Below are 23,043 nucleotides of genomic sequence, written 5' to 3' on the forward strand. Positions count from 1 at the left end.
TTTGAAAGTTTAAAAGAAAATTAATGCATCAGTTACTTGAAAAGTCACCATGCCATTCTCGCTCCCATGGTAATCCAGTAGAAAGCATCATGGTCTTCCCATGAATAATTTCTCAAAATCAATAAGGAGTACGGAGTGAAAGTAATCAAACACAAAAGAAAAGTGAACACCACAACTCAAGATTGGCTGTCAGTAGGCAACTAACGTTACAATTTTCTTGTGTGTACTTCCAGATACTTTATACCTATGAGAATATTTCATATGTATGCCTTATTTTATGCTTTAGTGAGCTTTAACATATATTCTATCTGTAACTGTTAGTGTATGTTAACATAAGTCATTCTGCAAGCATTTAAACCTTATGTATGTATGGTGTATGTATTTATAATATATAAAAATGTTTTAATGGTTTTAGAGTAAAACACTACTTTTTATTTTATAGCATACATACAAGAAAATGCCATCTTAAATTTATAGTTTAATGCATTTTGATAAGTGTGTACATAAATGTAACTACCATGACATCCAAGCTAGAAAAAATTTCCATCACCCCTGAAAGTTTCTCGCCTACTATAGGCAACTGTTATTTTGATTTTTACCACTATAGTTTAGTTTTGTCTTTTTCTTGGACCTTGTAATAATGAAATTAAATGTATCAAGTATGTTTTATCTGACTTTGTTCAATATATTTTTGAGATTCACCAATGTTACTCCATGTATTTGCAGCTCATTCTTTTTCACTGGTCCACATTATATTATTGCATAACTACAGAGTATTTATTTAAATCTATTTTTCTGCTGATGGACATTTAGGTTGTTTTCAGTTTTCACTGTTATGAATAAAGCCATATAAATGGTCTGGGATAATATTTCTGTGGACCTATGCTTTCATTTCTGTTTGTTAAATGAGTGTGTACGTAAGTATATACATATATATAAAATATATATAAAGAGACACATATACATACATTTCTTTCATTCTCAGGACAGAGAGATTCCTTATCAATTTTAAACCATAGTGCAAATTCAACTTTATATTTCAAGTTGTTAGAAAATTTTTTTTTCACACACTAAGATCAGTCACATCAGGATACATCTTAAAAATCAAGTTTGGTATGTGTAATAGTTTAATTGGTAGTTTTTTACTTCTTAGAAGTTTATAACATAATGGTAAATTATACAACTAGAATTATATTACATTACATAAAACATCAGTTTCATGGTATCTTGTAGGATAAATTTACCATAATTTATTAAACCAATGAAGATGAAAAAATCTCAAATTAAAGTGAGAATGACTAATATTTATTGAATATATACATGACAGTTGACTTCAACATATTTATTATACTATGATACTTAATCTTTACAATAACACATATTAATTTTCATTTTACACATGAGTAAAATGTGGCCCAGAAAGGTAGTGAACCAAACCAGGCTGACAAAGTTAGTAAGTGATAGAACTAAAATTTAAACTTTGTTTCTAGTTCCAGTCTTTAAACTACACTAGCACTCTTTAAAACCTGTTTACAATATATAATTCCAAGAGATTCTTGTAAGTATGGAAAGATGCAGTTCTATACTCAAATAACATATTACTTAAGAAGGTTTTTTCATTGCAAGACTTGTTAGAGTTTTCAAAGTGTTTTCATCAAAAGAACCTTCAAGAAAAATATAAATTATACAAAATTTCTCAGTTTTATTTTACCTCAGAATTATTTTTTCCCTAAGCATATCTTGGAATATATATTAAATAGCACACTCTTTGAATATGTCCTAAAGCACATTATCTCCCAAATTTGGGAAGAAATAAAACTCAGAAGAGGATTAAACTTGTTAAATTATATAAACCAGAAAAATTCCTCTTATTATAAATGCATAATTCAATACACAATAATACTATATATAACACATATTTCTTGGAATGGCAGGCTAGGTTTATCAGATCTACTTTTCCACTGAAAATAGGATTATATATATATATATACACACACACACACACACACACACACACATATATGAACGAGATAGTTACAAACTACTAGGACAAAAATATAAAGAAGAGCAGAAACTATACTTTTAAGTGGAGCACAGGATGCAAAATGACATTTGACACAGAAGTCATTGACAATTGCTAGAAAGTTTGGGCTGGGTTTGATGACTTGTAAGTTTTACAAAATAAAAAGACAACCTAGTCTCAGGGTCCATAGACAAAATGTAAGTGATTTGTGAAACTGGATGGGGAAAAAATAACTCGAGTTTCAAAATATTTCGGTACCTCTTATAATATATTTAAAATATAATTTTAATGACAAATAATAAAAATAAAATTTTCATTCAGAGAGTATAAGCTTCAATAGGTTTCAAAAGGGTCTATAGCAGAAAAAAATTAGAATGCCTTAATTCCCAACTAAATTGTAAAACTCATTTTAAGTTGGGATAGCAAATGGCTACAGCCTCAGAGTAAAGGTTAACCAGAAATAACGACCCCAATGGCCTCTACCAGAACTCAAGACATTGTAGAGATATTTTCTCTGAGTATACACTAAACATCCAAAAATAAAAACAAAAGCAGAAGACCTCACCCCTGTGACATTAAAACTTTGGCTGTTCATCACTTAAATTTGCAGATTGAGTTTTCAACATTGGACACTCCACCGAAGCCTCTATGCTTGAATTTGTTTTAAGTCTGTGCCATATTGGTACAGCACTATGTTCCTGACAGAAGCAAAAACAAATATACTCTGGAAGAAGTCATCTGTATTTTAAGCATCATGGAATACCCATGAATAATTTTTCAAAAGCAATAAGGAGTACAGAGTCAAAGTAATCAAACACAAAAGAAAGGTAGAAACCATAACTTAAATAACATACAAAAATCAATTCCAAGTGGGTTGAAAAATCTAAGTGTAAAAGTCAAAACTCCAAAATGCTTAGAAGATGATTTGGACTAATATCTGCATGAGCTTAGACTAGGATTTCCTTGAATAATACGTAAAAAGCTTTGACTTGAAAAAATAATAAGAACCCTTGTGCATCAAAAGGCAATATAAATAGATTAAAAATAAAAGGCATAAATGTAAAAAAAAATTAGTTAAATATATGACTGATTTAGAACTAGTATTCATACTATACAAGAAATTCCTAAAAATCAATGTGAGAAAAGACAAATGACTCATTAGAAAATCAGAACAAAGATACAGTCAATTTGCAAAAGTGGAACTCAAAATGCTAAAAAAGCACATGAAAAAATTTTCAACATCAGTAATAATCAGGGAAATTTAAATTAAAACCACAATAAGACATTGCTACATAGTATGGGGATTGTCAGTACTTTAAAAGTCTAACAATGTCAAGTGGTAGGAAGAAAATGGAGCAACTTGAATATTCCTACACTGTTATGTCACTGTAAATTCATGTCATTACTTTGGAACATAATTTGGCATTATCAAATAATGTCAACGACAGATATACCATATACTTATCAGTTCTGCTGATAGGTATGCCTTACAGAAACTCACACAGGACATATGTACAAGGATGTTTTTAGGAGTATTCAAAATAACAAAAAATGTAATGAATGGTATTGGACAATGGTATAGCAAAATGGATGAAAGCCACAAATTACACTGAGCAAAAACGGTAACAACAAGGATGAAGATAACAAGTAATGTTGAACAAAGGCAGCAACATACATATATTAACTCAGTTTAATTTCAATTAACAAGCATGCAAAATTAAATTATATCTTTAGGCATGCATACATATGGAACACTACAGTTAAAATTAAAAAGAAAAGGAAATTAGCACCACAAAAGCCCAGGTAGTAGAGGGCATAAAGTATTATTCAGGAGAGCACAGGGAGACCATCTGAAACGCCGGGCATGTCTATGTGTGGAGTGAGTGAAGGTGACACAGATGTTTCCTCATGATCATTTATGAAAAAAAACCCACATATTAAGTTTGTACACTCTTACGTATGCATTATTCAAAATGAAAAAGGGAACACAGGAAATGGAGTATATAACATACACTAGCAATAGGTAAGTATTTTTTTAAAGAAGTGTTACAATTATATTCATTGACAGAACATCAATTAGGAAGAACAGAAGAATGCCTGAAATTATTTTCATGCTTATAATTTTTTGAAAAAAATTAATATGTAACAGAAAAAAAGAGATAAAAATTATATATAGTAGCTTTTGGATACCTTCATTTGTCCTTGACCATGCCTTTTCTCTGAGAGCCTTTACTTCCTGACATGTTAAACCTATAAAAGGTAAAATAAAATAAGTAAAATATTTGCTTCCTGAGTCAAATACTCTGCCCTATATTGCACTAGTAAGGGTACAGGAAGAAAATAAGCATTAGAATAAAGACATATATGCTAAATTACATAAGGAAGGACTGAGGGGGTAAGTAGAAGAGAAAGACAAAGTTTGATGGTGTTTCTCTGCAAAAGGGTGTTTGACAGAAAACACTGTGGAAGGAAATGGGAGGTCATCTTGGGTGACATTCTGGGATGATAAATAGATTCACAATTTTAATAGAAGCTTTCTGTGTAATTTCTCGGTTTAGTGTACAAGAGAACTTAAATGAAGGTTTAATCTAATTTCCAACGTTATATTATATATGGATTTTAAAAATCCAACAGTATGGTAAGATTGGCCTTGTGACATAGCCCAGTTTATTGAAAAAACACAATACATGAAGAAAGATAAATGCAATTATTTATGCATGTCATAACTGCATCTCTAGAAAATCCTCAGTACAAAATCAAACTGATTAAAGAGAGTTTACATATATGTCACAAATAATATAGCATGATTTTATAAAAGACAGCATTGACAACACCAATGACATAAAAATAAACCCTAAAGACATATCACTATAGTTACAAAAGTATAACCTATGTAGGAACACATTTAATAATTATATCTAGGCTTTAAAAAAATTGTGGTAGTATAAAATGTTACTAGAACATAAAAAAATGTTGAAACAAACAAGAATGTAAATTATGGTTCACATTAGGAATATAAACATTGTAAAAGTATCTCTTTTTTCCAGTTTAAAAACCCATAAAAATATTAGGCCTATTTTATTTGTGACTCAATAATTATTTTTAAATTTTAAAAATGAGCAATAATATCAAAAAATCTAAAAATCATGGCAAATATGTGCACGTGTTTGTAGTGGAGAGAGGGCCTTGTCCTTTAAATATCTGAATATGTCTAATATTCTAAGGATATATTTCAAAGACTGTTGCAAGAAATAAATGTGTAGATCAATGAAAAGAAACAGTTTCTTCTCTATACAAAAACAGACATATGAAAATAAATTATATTCCATAAGATATGATACCCACAAAAATTAAAAATTTTAAAAAGCTATCAGATAATTTTACAAATATTTTAGGTATCTCAAAGAATTCTTTTAAAAAATTTAGATTCACACTAGAAAATCTACAATTTACAATTATAAAATTGAGATTTGTGCTAATAGGAAATCATCATACGAAATGCAAAAACAGAATATCCCAAAGTTCAGCATTCATAATGATTTTCCTAAATTACCAAGATAAATTATGACTTCTCTCTCCCTCAACACACAAGTTGCATGAGGGCAGGGAGTAAATCTACTTACAGCCACTGTATTTTTGGCAAGTAGCAAAGAACCCCAGACATAGTAAGTGTTAATACATATTTATTGAATGAAAAATACAGTAACAAGAAGAATGAGGGAACACATTAGAGTGAAATAATGACCACACCAAGAATACAAGCATACTTCCAAGATATTGTAAGTTCAGTTCTAGACAACTGCAATAAAGTGAGTCATACAAAGTGTTTGGTCTCCAAAAGCACAGAAAAGTTATATTTATACTATACTGTAGTCTATGAAGTATGTGATATTATGTCTAAAACAATAAAATATTTCTAAACATTGTCTAAATATTGTTTAGGTCTAAACCATAAAAAGATACTTTAATTAAAAATATTTCAGTTTTAAAAAGTTAATGATTGGCCAAGGTGGGTGGATCACCTGAGGTCAGGAGTTTGAGACCAGGCTGACCAACAAGGTGAATCTCTGTCTTTACTAAAAATGCAAAAATTAGCTGGGCTAATTTAGCTGGTGGCAGGCACCTATAGTCCCAGCTACACGGGAGGCTGAGACAGGAGAATTGCTTGAACCCGGGAGGCGGAGGTTGCACTGAGCCTAGATCATGCCATTGCACTCCAGCCTGGGCAATGGAGCAAGACTGTCTTAAAAAAATAAATAAATAAAAGAAAAGAAAAAAAAAGTTAATGATCATGTGAGCCTTCAGTAAGTCATAATCTTTTCACCGATGGAGGGTCTTGTCTCAATGTTGATGGCTGCTGACTGATCAAGGTGGTGGTTGCCAAAGGTGGGAGTGTCTGTGGCTATTTCTCAAAGTAGGACAATGAAGTTTTCCTCATGGATTAACTCTTCCTTTTACAAAAGATTTCTTTGTAGCATGTGATGCTGTTTGATAGCATATTATGCAGAGTAGAACTTCTTTCAAAAATGGAAGCCAATTCTCTCAAACCCTGTTGTTAATTTATCAATTATGTTTATGCAGTATTCTAAATCTTTTGTCATTTCAACAATGTCTACAGTACCTTCAACAGGAATAGAGTTCATCTTATGAAACCACTTTTTTTGCCCATTCCCAAGAAGCAACTTATCATCCATGAAACTTTTATCATGAGATTGCAGCAATTCAGTCACATATTCAGGCTCCACTTCAAATTCCAGTTCTCTTGCTCTTTCCACTTCTTCAGTAACTTCCTCCACTGAAGCCTTGAATCCCTCAAAGTCATCCAGGAGAGTTGAAAGCAACTTCTTCCAAATTCCTGTTAATGGTATTTTGACCTTCTCTCATGAATCATGAATATTCTCAATGGTATACACTTTCCTCAAGGTTATTTATTTATTTTACCCAGATCCATCACAGGAGTCACTATCTATGGTAGCTATAGCTTTATGAAATGCATTTCTTAACTAATAAAACTTGAAAGTTAAAATTACTCCTTGATCCACAGGCTGCAGAGTGGATATTGTGTTAGCAGGTATGAAAACAACATTAATTCCCTTGTACATCTCCATTTCAGCTCTTGGATGTATATGTTGTCAGAGGAAGTAATATTTTAAAGAAATCTTTTTTTTTTTTTTTTTTTTTGAGCAGTAGGTCTCAACAGTGGGCTTAAAACATTCGGTAAACCAAGGTACAAACAGATGTACTATCATTTAGGCTTTGTTGGTTCATTTATAGCACACAGGCTGAGGAGATTTAACATAATTCTTAAAGGCCCTAGGATTTTGGGGAAGGTAAATAAGCATTAACTTCAGTCACCAGTTGCATTAGTTTCTGACAAAAAGACTCAGCTTGTCCTTTCAAGCTTTGAAACCAGGCATTTATTTCTCCTCCCTAGCAATAAAAGTTCTAGATGGCATCTTCTTCTGATAAAAGGCTGTTTTGCCTACATTGAAAATCTGTTGTTCAGCACGTCCACCTTCATCAATTAACTTAGCCAGATTTTCTGGATAACTTGCTGCTTCACTGTGTACTTTTATTCTATGGAGATGACTTTTTTCCTTAGACTTCATCAACCAACTTCTGCAAACTTCCAACTTTCCTTCTGCAGCCTCTTCACCTCTCTTAGCCTTTATAGAATTGAATAGAGTTAGGGCCTTGCTCTTGATTAAGCTTTTGTTTAAGGGATTGTTGTGTCTGGTTTGATATTCTATGCGGACCACTAAAACTTTCTTCATATCAGCAACAAGGGTATTTTGTTTTCTTATCATTCATATGTTCACTGGAGTAGCACTTTTAATTTCCTTCAAGAACTTTTCCTTTGCATTTACAACTTGGCTAACAGCTCGGCACAAGAGACTATGCCTTCAGTCTATCTCAGCTTTCAACATGCCTTTCTCACTAAGTTTAACTATTTCTAGCTTTTGATTTAAAGTGAGAGACACATAATTCTTCCTTCCCCTTGAACTCTTAGAGGGCATTGTAAGGTTACTAATGGCCTAAGTACAATATTGTTGTGTCTCAGGGAACAAAGAGGCTACAGGAGAGAGAAAGAGATGTGTGGCACAGACAGTGGAACAGTAAGAACACATGCAACATTTATTGATTAAGTTAGTGTCATATGTGTGTAGTTCATGTTACAACAAAACAATTACAATAGTAACAACAAACACCACTGATCACAGGTCACCATAACAGATAGAAAAATAATGAAAAAGTTTTTGAAATATTGCAGGAAATATTAAAATGTCACACACATACATGAAGTTTTTCTACATGTTGTTAGAAAAATGCTGCCAATAGACTTGCTGGAAGCAGGGTTGCCACAAACCTCAAATTAAAACAAAACAAAACAAAACAAAACACAGGATCTGCAAAGTGCAATAAAGTGAAGTGCAATAAAATGAGATGTGCCTATAGTCAGTTTCTACAAAGAGCTGCACAAGAAACAGACCCTGAAAAACATTGGTTCAAATAAATTCATGCTCTAATTCATGTTTCTGCCTTGGTGGATAACTGTATTGTTACACAATATTCCAGGAACAAAATTCCAACAGCATGTGCTCATCAAAACCACTCTATCAGCAAACAAATTTTCTAATGTAAATTCCTGATGAACTCCAGAATTTAAAATTTTTCAAAAGATACTAAAATTATAAAAGTTAACATGATATATATAACATTTAATGATGCATTTAGATTTAATAATTTAACAATATATGAAACACGGTAATTTTATCTTCTTTGACTCAAGATAGAAATTCATAAGGTAGATGAGCAATTATTTTCACTAAATATGACACAAAAAGAAATAATATATAAAGGTTTCAGGTTTTATTTATATAAGTTGCAAATGTTAACTATTAATAATCCATCATCAGAAGGTCCACATGAGAGAAGATTAAATAATTAAATGAACACTTGGAAATTATTTATATTCTTTGGTAATAAAAATGTAAAGTAGAGCAATTGTGGTCATTTTCTATTTAATAAACTAGCTATTTAATAATAATCAAAATCTGGTATTAATATGTTGTGGTAATAGTGATACACAGTTGAATGTGAGGTACATTTGTGGAAAACAATATAAAATAAATATTGAAGGCCACACAAATGTTCACAGCCTGTGTCCCCCAAATTCCAATTCTGAATACTTAACTTGAAACAAAAACCGATAAAAGACAAAAGTTAAAAAGAGATATCAAAGAAAATCATAAAGTAAGGACCTTTGAAAAATCTACCTCTCCATGAATACAAAGATTAAAAAAGGCAAAATTGTCAAAATAAACATTTTCAGAATTCCAGAAATATAGCAAAGGCTTCCAGTAACAGTGTGAGCAACTATTCAAGGAAAACAGATAAATCTTGGTAAGAACACAAACATTTGTGGCATTTTAAATTTCCTTGGTCCCAGCCCTGACTCTGAAGGTCAACAGAGCCTTGAAAAATAAAGGTCCACATTTATGACATCAGAGGAGGAAGAAGAGAGTTTGAGTTTTCTGCAAGCCTCATTCCTAAAGAATCGTCACTTTTAGACATATCTGGTTACGTCCTGCAAGACTTCACTTCCAAAACTGTAAGCATGATCAGGAAAAGGTCGGGCTAATATTATTAGAAAGAATAGATTTAAAGGAATTAGCATCTATCAAAATCCAACTCTTCTAGAGATATCTTACGTTTCTGAGACATGAGAATTTACATATTACACTTATCTATTCAGTGGTTCGTAACCAGAATAGTATCTGGATTTTGAGGACTTTGTTGTTGTTGTTGTTGTTACTGTTAGAGGAGGGGTCTCATTATTTGCCCAGGCTATACTCAAACTCCCAAGCTCAATCAATCCCTCCACCTCAGCCTCCCAAGCAGCTGGGACTACAGCTGCCGCACTGCCATGCCTGGCTTCAAGGAAATATTTGTAAACATACATGTCCAGGCTTTATTAGACTTACTCTATCAAAATCTTCAGGGGAGAGCCTAGACTTGTAGATTTTTAAAAATTTTTCCTCAGGTTATTGTGATACAAATTCTAGCTGAAAACTAGTGCAACAGACAATTACTTCAGTCTCATCTCTCACCCATATGATCAATTCCCTTTATCATTTGAGGATTTGGAACACACACACAAAAAGACTCACGAAAGCCTTAATTTCTCACCTCTGGTTGACCCTGAGACTCTGCATGTGCCAGAAGGAAAGGCTAAGGCTGAGCTGTCAAGTCCTTGGATGAGTGTTGAAGATGTATCCTAACATGCACATAAAGATGCTTAGCAAAGACTGAGAGATTTGATTCCAGGAATGTAGAGAAGTATCTGTTTAATCATTAATTGACCATTAAGCCAACTGGATAGAGATTTCAGTGGGTGGCCACAGAGGACAAAAAAAATATATCGGCTTCAGAGAACTAATTCAGAAAAGTTGCTAAATTAACAACTACAAAAATCAGCAGGGAAAGCAAACCCTAGAGAAGAAGAGGAATCTGATGTCCACAGGTTTTCACATTCTATTATTTTAAATGCCCAGTTTTCAACAAAAATGTATGACATCAAAGCAAAACAAAACCAAACCAAACCTAACAAATGGTTCATATAGAGGAATAAAGCAAATAGACCTTTGTCAAAATCAGTTTGAAAATTACAGTTACACTTTGACACATAAAAATCTTGAAAGTCAGCATTCAGCTTTTCTTAAAAGAAAAAACTGAATGGAAAAACTCAACAATTTTTCTTAGGTCCATCAGGGAATTAAGGTTACAATGCAAACTGACACCCCAAAAACTGGAGGGTCAGGCTAATGCAGAAGTTGCTGGAGCCAAAAATGGGTAGAAAAGTGTAAAATCTAATTGATTAACTATTGGAGCTGAGTGTGGACTAGTTGGAGAATTAAAAACTTCTGGGGAGTCAGTCTTAAAGGGCCAAGTATATTTTTACTTTTATCTCCAGCTCCACCATATTCTCACAGTTGAAATTGGGGGAATAATACTTCCTACTTCTAGAAGGGGAAAAGTAAGTATTTTCGATTATTCCCAGGGTAAGAACTGCCATTTTGAAATATGCCTGGACGGTTCTGTCTATCACTACCCCTCAAGGGAAACTACCTTAACAAAGACTAACCAGTTGAGAGAAGCGAAATATTCACTTCAGCCCCTCTAGACTTTTTGTTAAATCTAAGGTGGAAAGAAGCCTGAGAAGCATGAGATAACATTACGCATTTGTCAAAACCCACAGATCTGTACCACGCAAAGAATGAGCCACGGACCTTAGTTCATAAAAATGTATCAATATTGGTTTATCAACTTTAACAAATATACAACACTAATGCGAGATGTTAATAATACTGGAAACCGTGAATGTAGGTTAGGAAATAGTGAGTAGATGAGAGCTCTGTATTACGTACCAGCTTTCCATAAACCTGAAAATACTCTAAAGACACTCTACTAATTTAAAAAAAAAAAAAAGTGAAATGTCACTTCACAGCCACTAGGAGGCTATAATAATAAAGCAAAAACAAACCAAGAAACTAATAATTTTTGGTTATTAGTTTCCTGGCCAACATGGGGAAACCTCCTCTCTACGAAAAATACAAAAAATTAGCTAGGCGCGGTGGCGGACGCCTGTAGTCCCAGCTACTAGGGAGGCTGAGGCAGGAGAATGGCGTGAATCTGGGAGGCAGAGCTTGCAGTGAGCCGAGATTGTGCCACTGCGCTCCATTCAGCTTGGGTGACAGAGCGAGACTCCGTCTCAGTAAAAAAACAAAAAAAAGAAAGAAAGAAAGAAAGGAAAAAAAAAATTAGTGAAAACATATAGTGGATCTCAGTCACATAATCCATGAGGTAGATTTTACAGATAATAAACTCTTAACTAAAATATTTCATAGGTCTAAATAATATGAGTCAAAAGTAAATCAAAATCCAATTAAATCTAAAAGTTATTGCGAGTCTATAATCCATACTTTCCCATGGGGAGTAAAAGAGAGGTCCCCAAAGAAAGGAAACAGGCGACCATGTCAAATTCCCTAGCAAACATGCTAATAACAGACATTCTGGCAAACATACTAATTGACATTTGTTAACTGGAGAGTTCTTATCAACAGAAAACTTTCAGCAGGATGTTTTTGGCTGTTTGAATTATAACCATAAACAAACCTGAACCTGTGTGTTTATGGGATATGGCTCCCTGAAAAACATCATGTTAACTATTAAACTACCTTAATAAAAAATGAAGCTGTTTCATGACTAGAGGGCAGTCTTCTGAATGAGTCGCATGGCTGCACATACATGCTTAAACACATCATTCTTTAATCTGGAGCAGAGCACATCCAACCAGGTGAGACAGGACGTGGAGAGCTGTTCTGATGGTCCCAGATGTTTCCCTGCTTCAAATGTACTTGAGAATTTCCCATAACCTTAAAATTGTTAGCAAAGCTACACACTTTATATGAGTCTGATTTGATTTGACCCTCCAATCCTTTTTATTATCTCTTTGTTATTTCAAGGGAAACTTACAGCTTGAGATAACTATATTAAAAAAGAAAAAAGTCTGAAAATTCGTGATCTAAGTAACCAAATTTAAAACATGTGGGAAAGCAAACACAAAGAAAGTAGAAGGAAGAAAAGGAAGGTAATAACATTCCAAATTAATAAAATATAAAGCAAAATAACAACGAAAACCTAGAGATAATCAAAAAGTTTTGATCTTAGCAATTTGAAAAGTTTAACACAAATGAATTACCTCTGGCAAGACTGTCAAGACTAAACAGAGGAGAACCAGAAGAAACAAATACAATATTATGAGTGTAAAGAAGAAACAAGTGCATATAGATATAAAAATAAAGACTATTATTAACAGTATTATACCAATACATTTAATATTTAACCAAACAGATTTTTAAAAGAAAGAATTATAACTCGCTAATCAATAGTGAATAGAAGATAAACATAAAACTTAATAGTACTAAGGTCAATCAATATTTTGTATCAATAATTATATCCCTCCAAATTAAGAGGTAATTTTAGCCAAATATTCCAGAAAATAATAATAAAAATTTATTATCTTTCTTTGAAGAACAGAAAATAAAGAAGCACTGTATAATTCAATCTTGAAGTTATAAAACCCTTATTACCAAAACAAGACAAGAAATGTTCAGAAAACATAGGGGCCAATGTTACTGAATAAGAAAGATGCAAAAATCCTAAACGAATGATTATGAAAAAAGATCTAGAAATATATTAAATTACAATAAAATTTATAAAATTGTTTGTCCCAGGAATGAAGTTTGTTTAAAAATTTTAAATCCATGTACACAAGTCATTAAATTTAAAGATTAAAGGAAACAAAAGTCCAGAAAAATGTTAGTAGATGTAGAAAAAGCATTAATGAAATTCACAACAGGTTCACAATTTATAGAAAATTATAAAGAACGATCTTTACAAACCATAAAAACTCATATTTAATGACAAAACATTAGAAGTCTCACTTTAAAAATCATGAATAGGAAGATGCGTGCACATTTTAGTCACCTTCATTCAACAGGGTGCACACACAAAAAAATCAGCCTAGTGATAGAGAAGGAAATGGAAAACAATTACATTGAGAAGAAAGTAAAAATTAAAACTTATTATTTTCAAAAGATTTAACAAACATTAGTGAACTAATAGGAGAGTTAAACTTGTTATATGAAATAAAATATATAGAGTTGTATATGTATTATATTAATATTTATATGTAATATATAAAATTAAATACGATTTGGAAGAGATGAGTGAACACCAGGTTCTATTCTTTAAGCCAAATTATAAGTGCACAAATATATAATTTTATCAATATTCTTTAAACTTTACATGTATTTTTAAGATATTTTTACACATGCAAAGTATTTTCTATTTTAAAATATCAAAATACTATTCTGTAAAAAAATTCACTCTCTGCCTGTTATACAGAACACATGTTAAGGAAAAGATACATTAGGAAAACCTTAATAAAAAAACACACTATCGGTATTTCGATACAAATAAATGTGATGCTGCCATGAAATGCAGTTTTGTATTCAGAGAAAATACTGCCTGCAAAGCCAAAAATTATAGTTTGTTAAAAGGTCCTGTTAATGGTAATAAAAATTGTTATCCCAAACAGAGCTAACCATTTATAAATGTGAGTCATCTGAAAATACTATTGGTCAGCTTGTTTAAGATATATGGCTGTAACTTTACAGAACAATCTGAAAAAGATTAGTAATTTGTTTTATGATTTCTGTCAACTGAGAACACAGAATAATCACCCAATTTAATTGTTTATTTGTTTTTGGAGACAGGGTCTTGGTCTGTCACCCAAGCTGGAGTGCAGTGCCACATGCAACATCTGCTTCCTTGGTTCAAGGGATCCTCCTATCTCAGCTTCCCAGTAGCTGGGACTACAGGCGCATATCAGCAGGCCTGGCTACTTTTTGTATTTTTTGTAAAGACACGGTTTCATTCTGTTTCCCAGGCTGGTCTCCAACTCCTGGTCTCAAGTGATCCACCCGCCTCACCCTCCCAAAGTGTTGGGATTACAGGCGTGAGCCACCACGCCTGGCCCCATTATTTTTAGAATAGTGAGAGTTTCCATATGACTGTAGTAGTTACATCATGAACAAAAGAACATCAAAAAATGATTTATTTTGGATATTTTTTAAAGTGTTATTATGTTGAATGTAGTTTCACAGTAGTAAATATGACCTCCCACTGTGTTCTTATGATAGAATTAATGACAAACTTTTTCAAAAGTTAGTACATAAATAGGTTGAGTACATTATCCAGCAAAGATGGACTTTAGACTTAAAAGTTTAAAATATTCGAAGACATAGTAATAAACACTGGCAACAAATACACAGGATTGATAAATTCCTGTGGCTGAAACACAGACATTTCAATGCTTTGCTGGATTAGCTGAATGTTGTTTATAACGGTTGGTTGTCTTACATACAGAATAGGAAGTTTGATGATGGTGTGAAGCCAAAGTGATAAAAGTAAATTTTAACTGATAATCCCTATTGATGTTAGCATTCCAAATACGGTTTTTAATGTCACTTAAATACAAAAATCCTAAACTTGCTAACCAGGCACATTTTAAAAGACAATGTATTAACTATATTATTTTCCAAAGTGTTAGCCAAACAGACATATTTCCATTTCTTATGACTTTACAGAAGACTGTATCACAGAAGACTTACATTCCATTAAATCATGTGATATATAGTTTTATCTGCTATATATATCTATTGCATCAAACGACTGTGGGAGGCTTAAGTCATGCTTAATATGATTAACTTTGTAGCTTTTGCTTGCAAACGAGTATCGACTGAATCATTTTCTTTTCCAATTTAAAATAGGCTTTGTCAAGTCATTCAAAGGAAAATCATCAGCTCAGCTCTCTGAAGTCTTGGAACCAACTATTAGTCTTTTTAATTCACATTATAATCAACCCCAAAACTTTCAGTAGTTCTTTCAACTATTTAAATATGAGTTACACACCTGTATGATCTGATTACTCTGTTCATTCCAAATTGTGTTTTTGGGGAACTTATTTTAAATAAATAACTTGTTCCATGTTACTAATCTGAGATTGGGATCAATTTCCAGAAATAAAAACAAGCTTTTGCTTAAGCTTTACAAAACAAACTCTATAAATGAAAATGAAATAACATTATTTTTTTCAATTAATATTGATAGAAGAAATAAAGAGCTACAAACCAAGGTTTTTCAAATATTTAGAAAATATGTGGTGATGAAATAAGATTCTAACCCAAGGCTAATAATTTTAAATAAAATCCATTGTGTCATGACCTTATCCATGTTTGGAATTACTAAATGACTGTTTTCAATTATAACCCTGAAAAAAATTGTAGTAAGCTGATTGCAATAATAACCCCAATAATTTTCTCCTCCCAGTATTCATTTTCCTTTGCAATGTCACTGCATCATCTTCCATCAAGAGGTGGAGTCTAATCTCCTACCCATAGATCTGTGCCAGTTCTGTGACTTGCTTTGATCAATAAAATGTGACAGAAGTGATAGTGCACCAGTTTTGCGCGTTGGCCTGAAGAGGCCTTCTGTGCTTCTGTCCCTCCTCTTGAAACTGCCAAAACCCAGAGATCAAGCCCCTTAATAGTATGCTGGAATATGAGAGACAAGCGAGTGCAGAGCTGAATCAGCCTAATTTTCCCAGCCAAGACCCTAGACCTGTAAACAAGGTCAGCCAAAATAAGTAAGATCAATAATGGTACTGAATTAACCTGTGGCTTACTGCAGATGCACGAGTGAGCTGTACTGAGCCCACCTGATATCAGCAGAACCATCCAGCAGACTCATGCACAAGTGAGCATAAAATGAATGTTTATGATGCTGTATGCACCTGCATTTTTTTGGTTGGTTGTTACACAGCATCAGTGCAGCAGTAGATAACTGATACAAAGATTACCTATTGTTCTCAAAGTATTCAACGTTAAGTTCTACACTAAGGTTGGCAAATGTTTTCTGGAAAGCATCAGATAGTAAAAATTTTGGATTTTGTAGGCCAAATGCAGTCTCTGTTGCATATTCCTTATTGTCTTCTTTTTTCTTTTCACAACTCCTTACAAATATAAAAACCATTCTTAATTTGGGGTCTGTAAATAAAAGGCTGCTGGCCAGATTTGGGCAATGGGCTATAATTTGCTGACCTCTTTTTATATCATGCAAAGATATGACATTGCTAACATGAATGACATTGCTAACAGAATAAAAGATGTCAGAGCTCAGGATGCAACAGAAAATAGAGCAAATTAATGCAATAAAATCATATAATTTTAAAAATAGAATTATATTAGTGTTTTCATTTCTAATTTTCCATGTTTAGCTTCAGTGGTATGCTGGTAAAAGTTTAATATCCAGCTGTTAGTTGGGAATAAATACTACCACCAGGGCCAATTTGAAGTTACCAGTGGAGTGGAATTGAGAAGAGATATATACAAGAGCTGATTCCAGCACACCGTTGTTGTACTGCTTACCTATTTCATTATCCATAACATAGTTCATCCATAATTATAAAAGAAACTGGTTATAATTCAGATAACGTGTTTTTGTTACACTGACTCACTCTTTTCTCTTAGCTCACTTTACTGGTCCCAGTAAGTTTTGGTTTTGTGACCATTATCCTGGAAAAGATTACTATCTTTGCAGTTGCCCTCCTCTGTAAGTGATTTGAATTCCATTTATCTATGAACTATTTTCAAAGAAAATCAATTTATGACAAACTTACCTGTATTGGTTTGATCCTCTCTAGTGGAAGAAGAGGAAACTGTCTTGTTTTCAGGCATAGTTATCAGAATATTTTAAAACCTAATTAGAAAGAAAAATATTTAAATATCATGAATCTAAATTAGTTTGTATTTTTACTAAAAATTTGCAATTCAAGAACTGTCAGGAAAAATTTCTACTATAAAAGATATGAGATATATAATATATATTCTTACATACATATATTCTTATATATATTATGTATCAGTACTAAATTATATGTAAAATGTAAGGAAGTCCAACAATGTACTCTTTTTCTTATTAGGACTATTATGATCTCATTCAGAAATATCAAATATAAAAATCTTCATTAAAGAGGGATCTTTGATCTTCTACTTTGCTGGTGACTTAAACCAATACCTAGGCTGACCATGAGATAATTTAGCATTGGCAATTGCAGCTATGGGTTCAAAGCCCTGGGGAGATTCTAGAACCTACGATGTTTTCATTTCATATAATAAAAGTTTAACTTTACTACCATCTCTTCTTTACCTTCCTTCAGTTCCTTTTCAAAATATTTTAAGAGTAAAGCAAAAAGTGCAATGGATTTCTATATGTCCATCAACCAATTTCAACAATTATCAATTTATGGTCAATTCTGAATTCTATACACCCACCAACTGCCCTGTCTCCCCTACTTCTGATAATGGTTAAGCAAATCACAAGTATCATATTATTGTATCTGTAAATACTTCAAAAAATTTTTAAACATAGCTATAATTAACACAATTAATGATATTTTAATATCACTAAACATCTTTTGTGTTCACATTTTTGTCTCATATTTTCTGTTTTTAAGAATGGTTTAAAGTAATAATACAAACAAGGTCCGTACATAGCATTTAAGTGAAATGTCTCTTAATTATCTTTTAGTCTATGTGTTCTCTGTTCCATTTTTTTCTCACTGTACTTTACCTATGTAAATATCAAATATTTTGTCCTATAGATTTTTCTACATCGCTGGCAACCTCCCTGTGCTGTATTTAACAAGTTTCTCTGTTCCCTATAATTCCTGCAAATTGGCATTAATTAGAAACTTAAAGTGCTGAACAGAAAGAAAATAATTCTATAAACACAGAAATAACATGAGAAATAACAATTGTCTCATTTAATTTGCAGATCTAAATCATTATAGAGTTTAGAGACTGGAAATCATCTAATTTATTTTTTGTTTGTTTGTTTCACAAGTCAGAAAATCTTGACTGAAATTAGTAAATTAATGCAATGAAAAAAGACTTCTTAGACAAAAGTGCTATGAAAGAAAACCCTAAATCCAAGCCTAGTGCTCTTCCAAATAAACCACTCTACCTCATAAAGACCAACTTTTAAAGAAAAGTAAGCTATAGAAAAGAGCATAACTAAATGCTGAAAGAACATAACAGTGTTTTATGGACATTAACTTTTTTAATTCAATGAAGATTATAGTTGAAACATATAATTTTATTTCCTCTACTACACAAAATTACCAGAAAAATTAAATAATATTAATAAGAAAATTAATTCCTCCAGTAAGATAGAACTGGGTATATTGAAAAAAAAGTGCTTCTACTATTATTAAAAAAATCTGGTTGAAATATAATTTTTGAATCTTCAAAAAAGCATCTAAGAATTAGCAAAGTAATAAGGAATACATAGTTCCAGATCTAATAGAAGTCAAAAATCCAGAGAAGTGAGACTAACATTTTAGGCCACGTTTTCCCTTGGGGCAACATCTGACCCAGGAGAGGCAACTGAGACGTTGGGCAGTACTTGTGAGGGCCACACAAAACTTTGGAAACACAAGATGGAATCCAGACTCTGCCAAGTGTAGGTGCCCTGAGAAATTAACCCATTCCTAGGACTGAGACCCCAAAAGTCTGTATTTTAAGAAACAGAATGAAACAGAAATAAAGTCTATTAGATGACTGCCCATAGACTGAAGCCCAGCCTCAAATTACCTGGGTAATTCCAAACTTCAGTAAGGCCATTCTTGCCCATTTTGTGTGTTCTTGCCCATTTTGAGTGACTCAAAGGTCACTCAACACACAAAATGACTACATAACCAAAATCAACAGAAACAAAAGAAAACATAAACTAATCCAAAGTTACTCTAAATAGCAAAATTACCAGATAATATATCACTAGACAACTTTAACATCTTTATAAATCAATCACGTTTATAACATCAAATTTTAAATTGTCAGAACTAAAAATAATAAAAATTAATATTGTAAATTTGAAAAGCAGCCAGTTAGAAATCTGTGAACTGACAACTGCCATAACTGCAATTCTAAACTCCCTGGTTTAATTTTAATGTAGCTGTGACTAGGCTGAAGAAGGAATCAGTAAAGCAAATTTAGAAAAAAAACTACCTTGAATAAAGCATGCAGTTACATAAGAACAGAGCAGAGCCCTCACATCTACACATCTACAACCATCTGATCTTTGACAAACCTGACAAAAACAAGAAATGGGGAGAGGATTCCCTATTTAATAAATGGTGCTGGGAAAACTGGCCAGCCATATGTAGAAAGCTGAAACTGCATCCCTTCCTTACGCCTTATATAAAAATTAATTCAAGATGGATCAAAGACTTAAATGTTAGACCTAAAACCATAAAAACCTTAAAAGAAAACGTAGGCAATACCATTCAGGACATAGGTATGGGCAAGGACTTCATGTCTAAAACACCAAAAGCAATAGCAACAAAAGCCAAAGTTGGCAAATGAGATCTAATTAAACTAAAGAACTTCTGCACGGCAAAAGAAACTACCATCAGAGTGAACAGGAAACCTACAGAATGGGAGAAAATTTTTGCAATCTACTCATCTGATAAAGGGCTAATATCCAGAATCTACAAAGCACTCAAACAAATTTACAAGAAAAAACCAAACAACCCATCAAAAAGTGGTCGAAGGATATGAACAGACACTTCTCAAAAGAAGACATTTATGCAGCCAACAAACACATGAAAAAATGCTCATCATCACTGGCCATCAGAGAAATACAAATGAGATCAAAACCACAATGAGATACCATCTCACACCAGTTAGAATGGCAATCATTAAAAAGTCAGGAAACAACAGGTGCTGGAGAGGATGTGGAGAAATAGGAACACTTTTACACTGTTGATGGGATGGTAAACTAGTTCAACCATTGTGGAAGACAGTGTAGCAATTCCTCAAGGATCTAGAACTAGAAATACCATTTGACCCAGTCATCTCATTACTGGGTATATACCCAAAGGATTATAAATCATGCTGCTGTACAGACACATGCACACATTATGTTTATTGTGGTGCTATTCCCAATAGCAAAGACTTGGAACCAACCGTCCATCAATGATAGACTGGATTAAGAAAATGTGGCACATATACACCATGGAATACTATGCAGCCATAAAAAAGGATGAGTGCATGTCCTTTGCAGGGATGTGGATGAAGCTGGAAACCATCATTCTCAGCAAACTATCACAACCACAAAAATCCAAACACCACATGTTCTCACTCATAGGTGGGAACTGAAAAATGAGAACACTTGGACATAGGATGGGGAACATCACACAACGGGGCCTGTCCTGGGGTGGGTGGAGTGGGAGATAGCATTAGGAGATATACCTAAAGTAAACGACGAGTTAATGGGTGCAGCACACCAACATGGCACATGTATACATATGTAACAAACCTGCACACTGTGCACATGTACCCTAGAATTTAAAGTATTTAAAAAAAAATTCACAAGCAAGCATAAGTTCAACACTCCTGGCCTCTACTTTTGGGAAGATGGAATAGATACACTTTTACTTATTACCTCCTGTAAGTACAAGAAAAAACTCTGGGTGCATTATATATATAAAGTCAACATAAGAAGACTGAAAGGTGTAGAGAAGAAGGTAGACTGGCTAGGAGACTTGTTGCCAGAGAAATAAGGAGGTAGTAAATTTCGGAGATTTTCTCTATGCTTTGTATATTCCAAACGTGAAGTAGAAGAGACCAGCAACCCAGAAATGCCAGTGGGTATAGACAAAATAAAGCTCCAACGAAAGCCTGCTTTCTTTAGCCAAGAGACCAGTAAAAGGGCGGCTTAGTAAGAGAGAATACATTAAGACAGTAACATCTCTACTACACATCAGAAAAAAACTGACCTGGTCGGGCGCGGTGGCTCACGCCTGTAATCCCAGCACTTTGGGAGACCGAGGCGGGTGGATCACAAGACCATCCTGACTAATACGGTGAAACCCCATCTCTACTGAAAATACGAAAAAAGCCGGGCGTGGTGGTGGGCGCCTGTAGTCCCAGCTACTCAGGAGGCTGAGGCAGGAGAATGGCGTGAACCTGGGAGGCGGAGCTTGGAGTGAGCCGAGATCGCGCCTCTGCACTCCAGCCTGGGCAACAGTCAAGACTTCGTCTCAAACAAAACAAAACAAAATTTAAAAAAAAAAAAAAAAAAAGGCAAGGGAAAAAACTGCCCCCACAAAGACTGAATCAGAAGCCTGGACTATATCTACCCTGGATAGGCTATAATGAGGACCCCAAATTTCCTACTGGGGTGGTATCAGAGGAAACAGTAGGGATTAAAGACTTTCATCCTTAGTGATTGGACTCAAGCACCACACCCTACTCCTCAACTCTCCCACCACTTCAAGGCCATTTGAAAACTATGTGGGGAGCCTGGACTTCCACCCACACCCAGAAGTAAGGAAGTACCTTTATTCTTCCCCACGGGACAGTGTGAGACATTACTTGCACCACAACCCAGCAGTAAAAAGGCTACACCACTCTCATGGTGTCAGTGGAAGCCACATAGAGAGAAGTAACAAGGCATTCCTCCTACCCCTTCCAGCCAGAAGGAGCTGGAACTCCCACCCTTGCCCAGCAGTAAAAGTGCAAAATGCAAATTAAAACCATAATGAGATATCTACCTATGAAAATGACTAAAATTTAAAAAATATAGTTGCAACATGAAATGCTGGCAAGTATTAGAGAAACTGGGTCACTTATGCATTGCTGGTTAGAATGCAAAATGATGTAACCACTCTGGAAAATACTTTGGCAGTTCCTTTTCTATCTAAAGATGAACTTAACAATAAGACTCAGCAATTGCACTCTTAAACATATATCCCAGATAAAACTTTTCATTCAGATTGTACATGAATATTCTTAGCAGTTTTGTCCACAATAGCCAAAACCTGCACACTACCTAGATGTCTCTCAGTGGGTGATTGGCTAAACAAATTACGATACATCCATACCATGGTATACAATCCAGAAGAAAAGGAAAACTATTGATACATGCAACGATTTTGATGAACTCCACACTAATTATGCTGAGTGAAAAAACCTGCAATCTCAAAAGGATACAAATTTCATGATTCCATTTATATTCATGACATAACATAATTGCAGAGTGGGAGAACAGATTAGCAGTTGCCTAGGCCTAGAGATAGGGGAGGAGTAATATCAAGGAATGCTGTGGTGGGGTAAGTCTCATGATGGTGGTGATGGTATAAAAAGCTACACATATAATAAAAGTTCACAGAGCTGTACACACACACACACACAAATAACTGCAAGTATTACTGCTGAAATCTGAATAAGTTCCATGACCTGTATCATATAAATTTTACGGTATTACTATTGTACTCTAGTTATATATGATGTTAGCATAACATTGGGAGCTAATAGTTGAAGGGAGCACAG

At 33.6% G+C, this 23,043-nt stretch overlaps 1 protein-coding gene across 3 annotated transcripts in view; it reads right to left on the reverse strand.

The window, feature by feature from the left end:
• CCDC178 (coiled-coil domain containing 178) overlaps positions 1 to 23,043 on the reverse strand; it is a 523,876-nt gene that overhangs the window by 477,178 nt on the left and 23,655 nt on the right. For all 3 annotated transcript variants that reach the window (XM_025365268.1, XM_025365270.1, XM_025365269.1), the window contains exons 3-4: positions 17,328 to 17,407; positions 4,214 to 4,273 (exon numbers count right to left, since the gene is read on the reverse strand). In XM_025365268.1, the coding sequence (XP_025221053.1) occupies positions 4,214 to 4,273; positions 17,328 to 17,385 (118 nt within the window). In that variant the 5' untranslated portion in view covers positions 17,386 to 17,407. The remainder of the gene's footprint in view (positions 1 to 4,213; positions 4,274 to 17,327; positions 17,408 to 23,043) is intronic.

Source organism: Theropithecus gelada, chromosome 18, assembly GCF_003255815.1.
Source record: "Theropithecus gelada isolate Dixy chromosome 18, Tgel_1.0, whole genome shotgun sequence".
Lineage (NCBI taxonomy): Eukaryota > Metazoa > Chordata > Mammalia > Primates > Cercopithecidae > Theropithecus > Theropithecus gelada.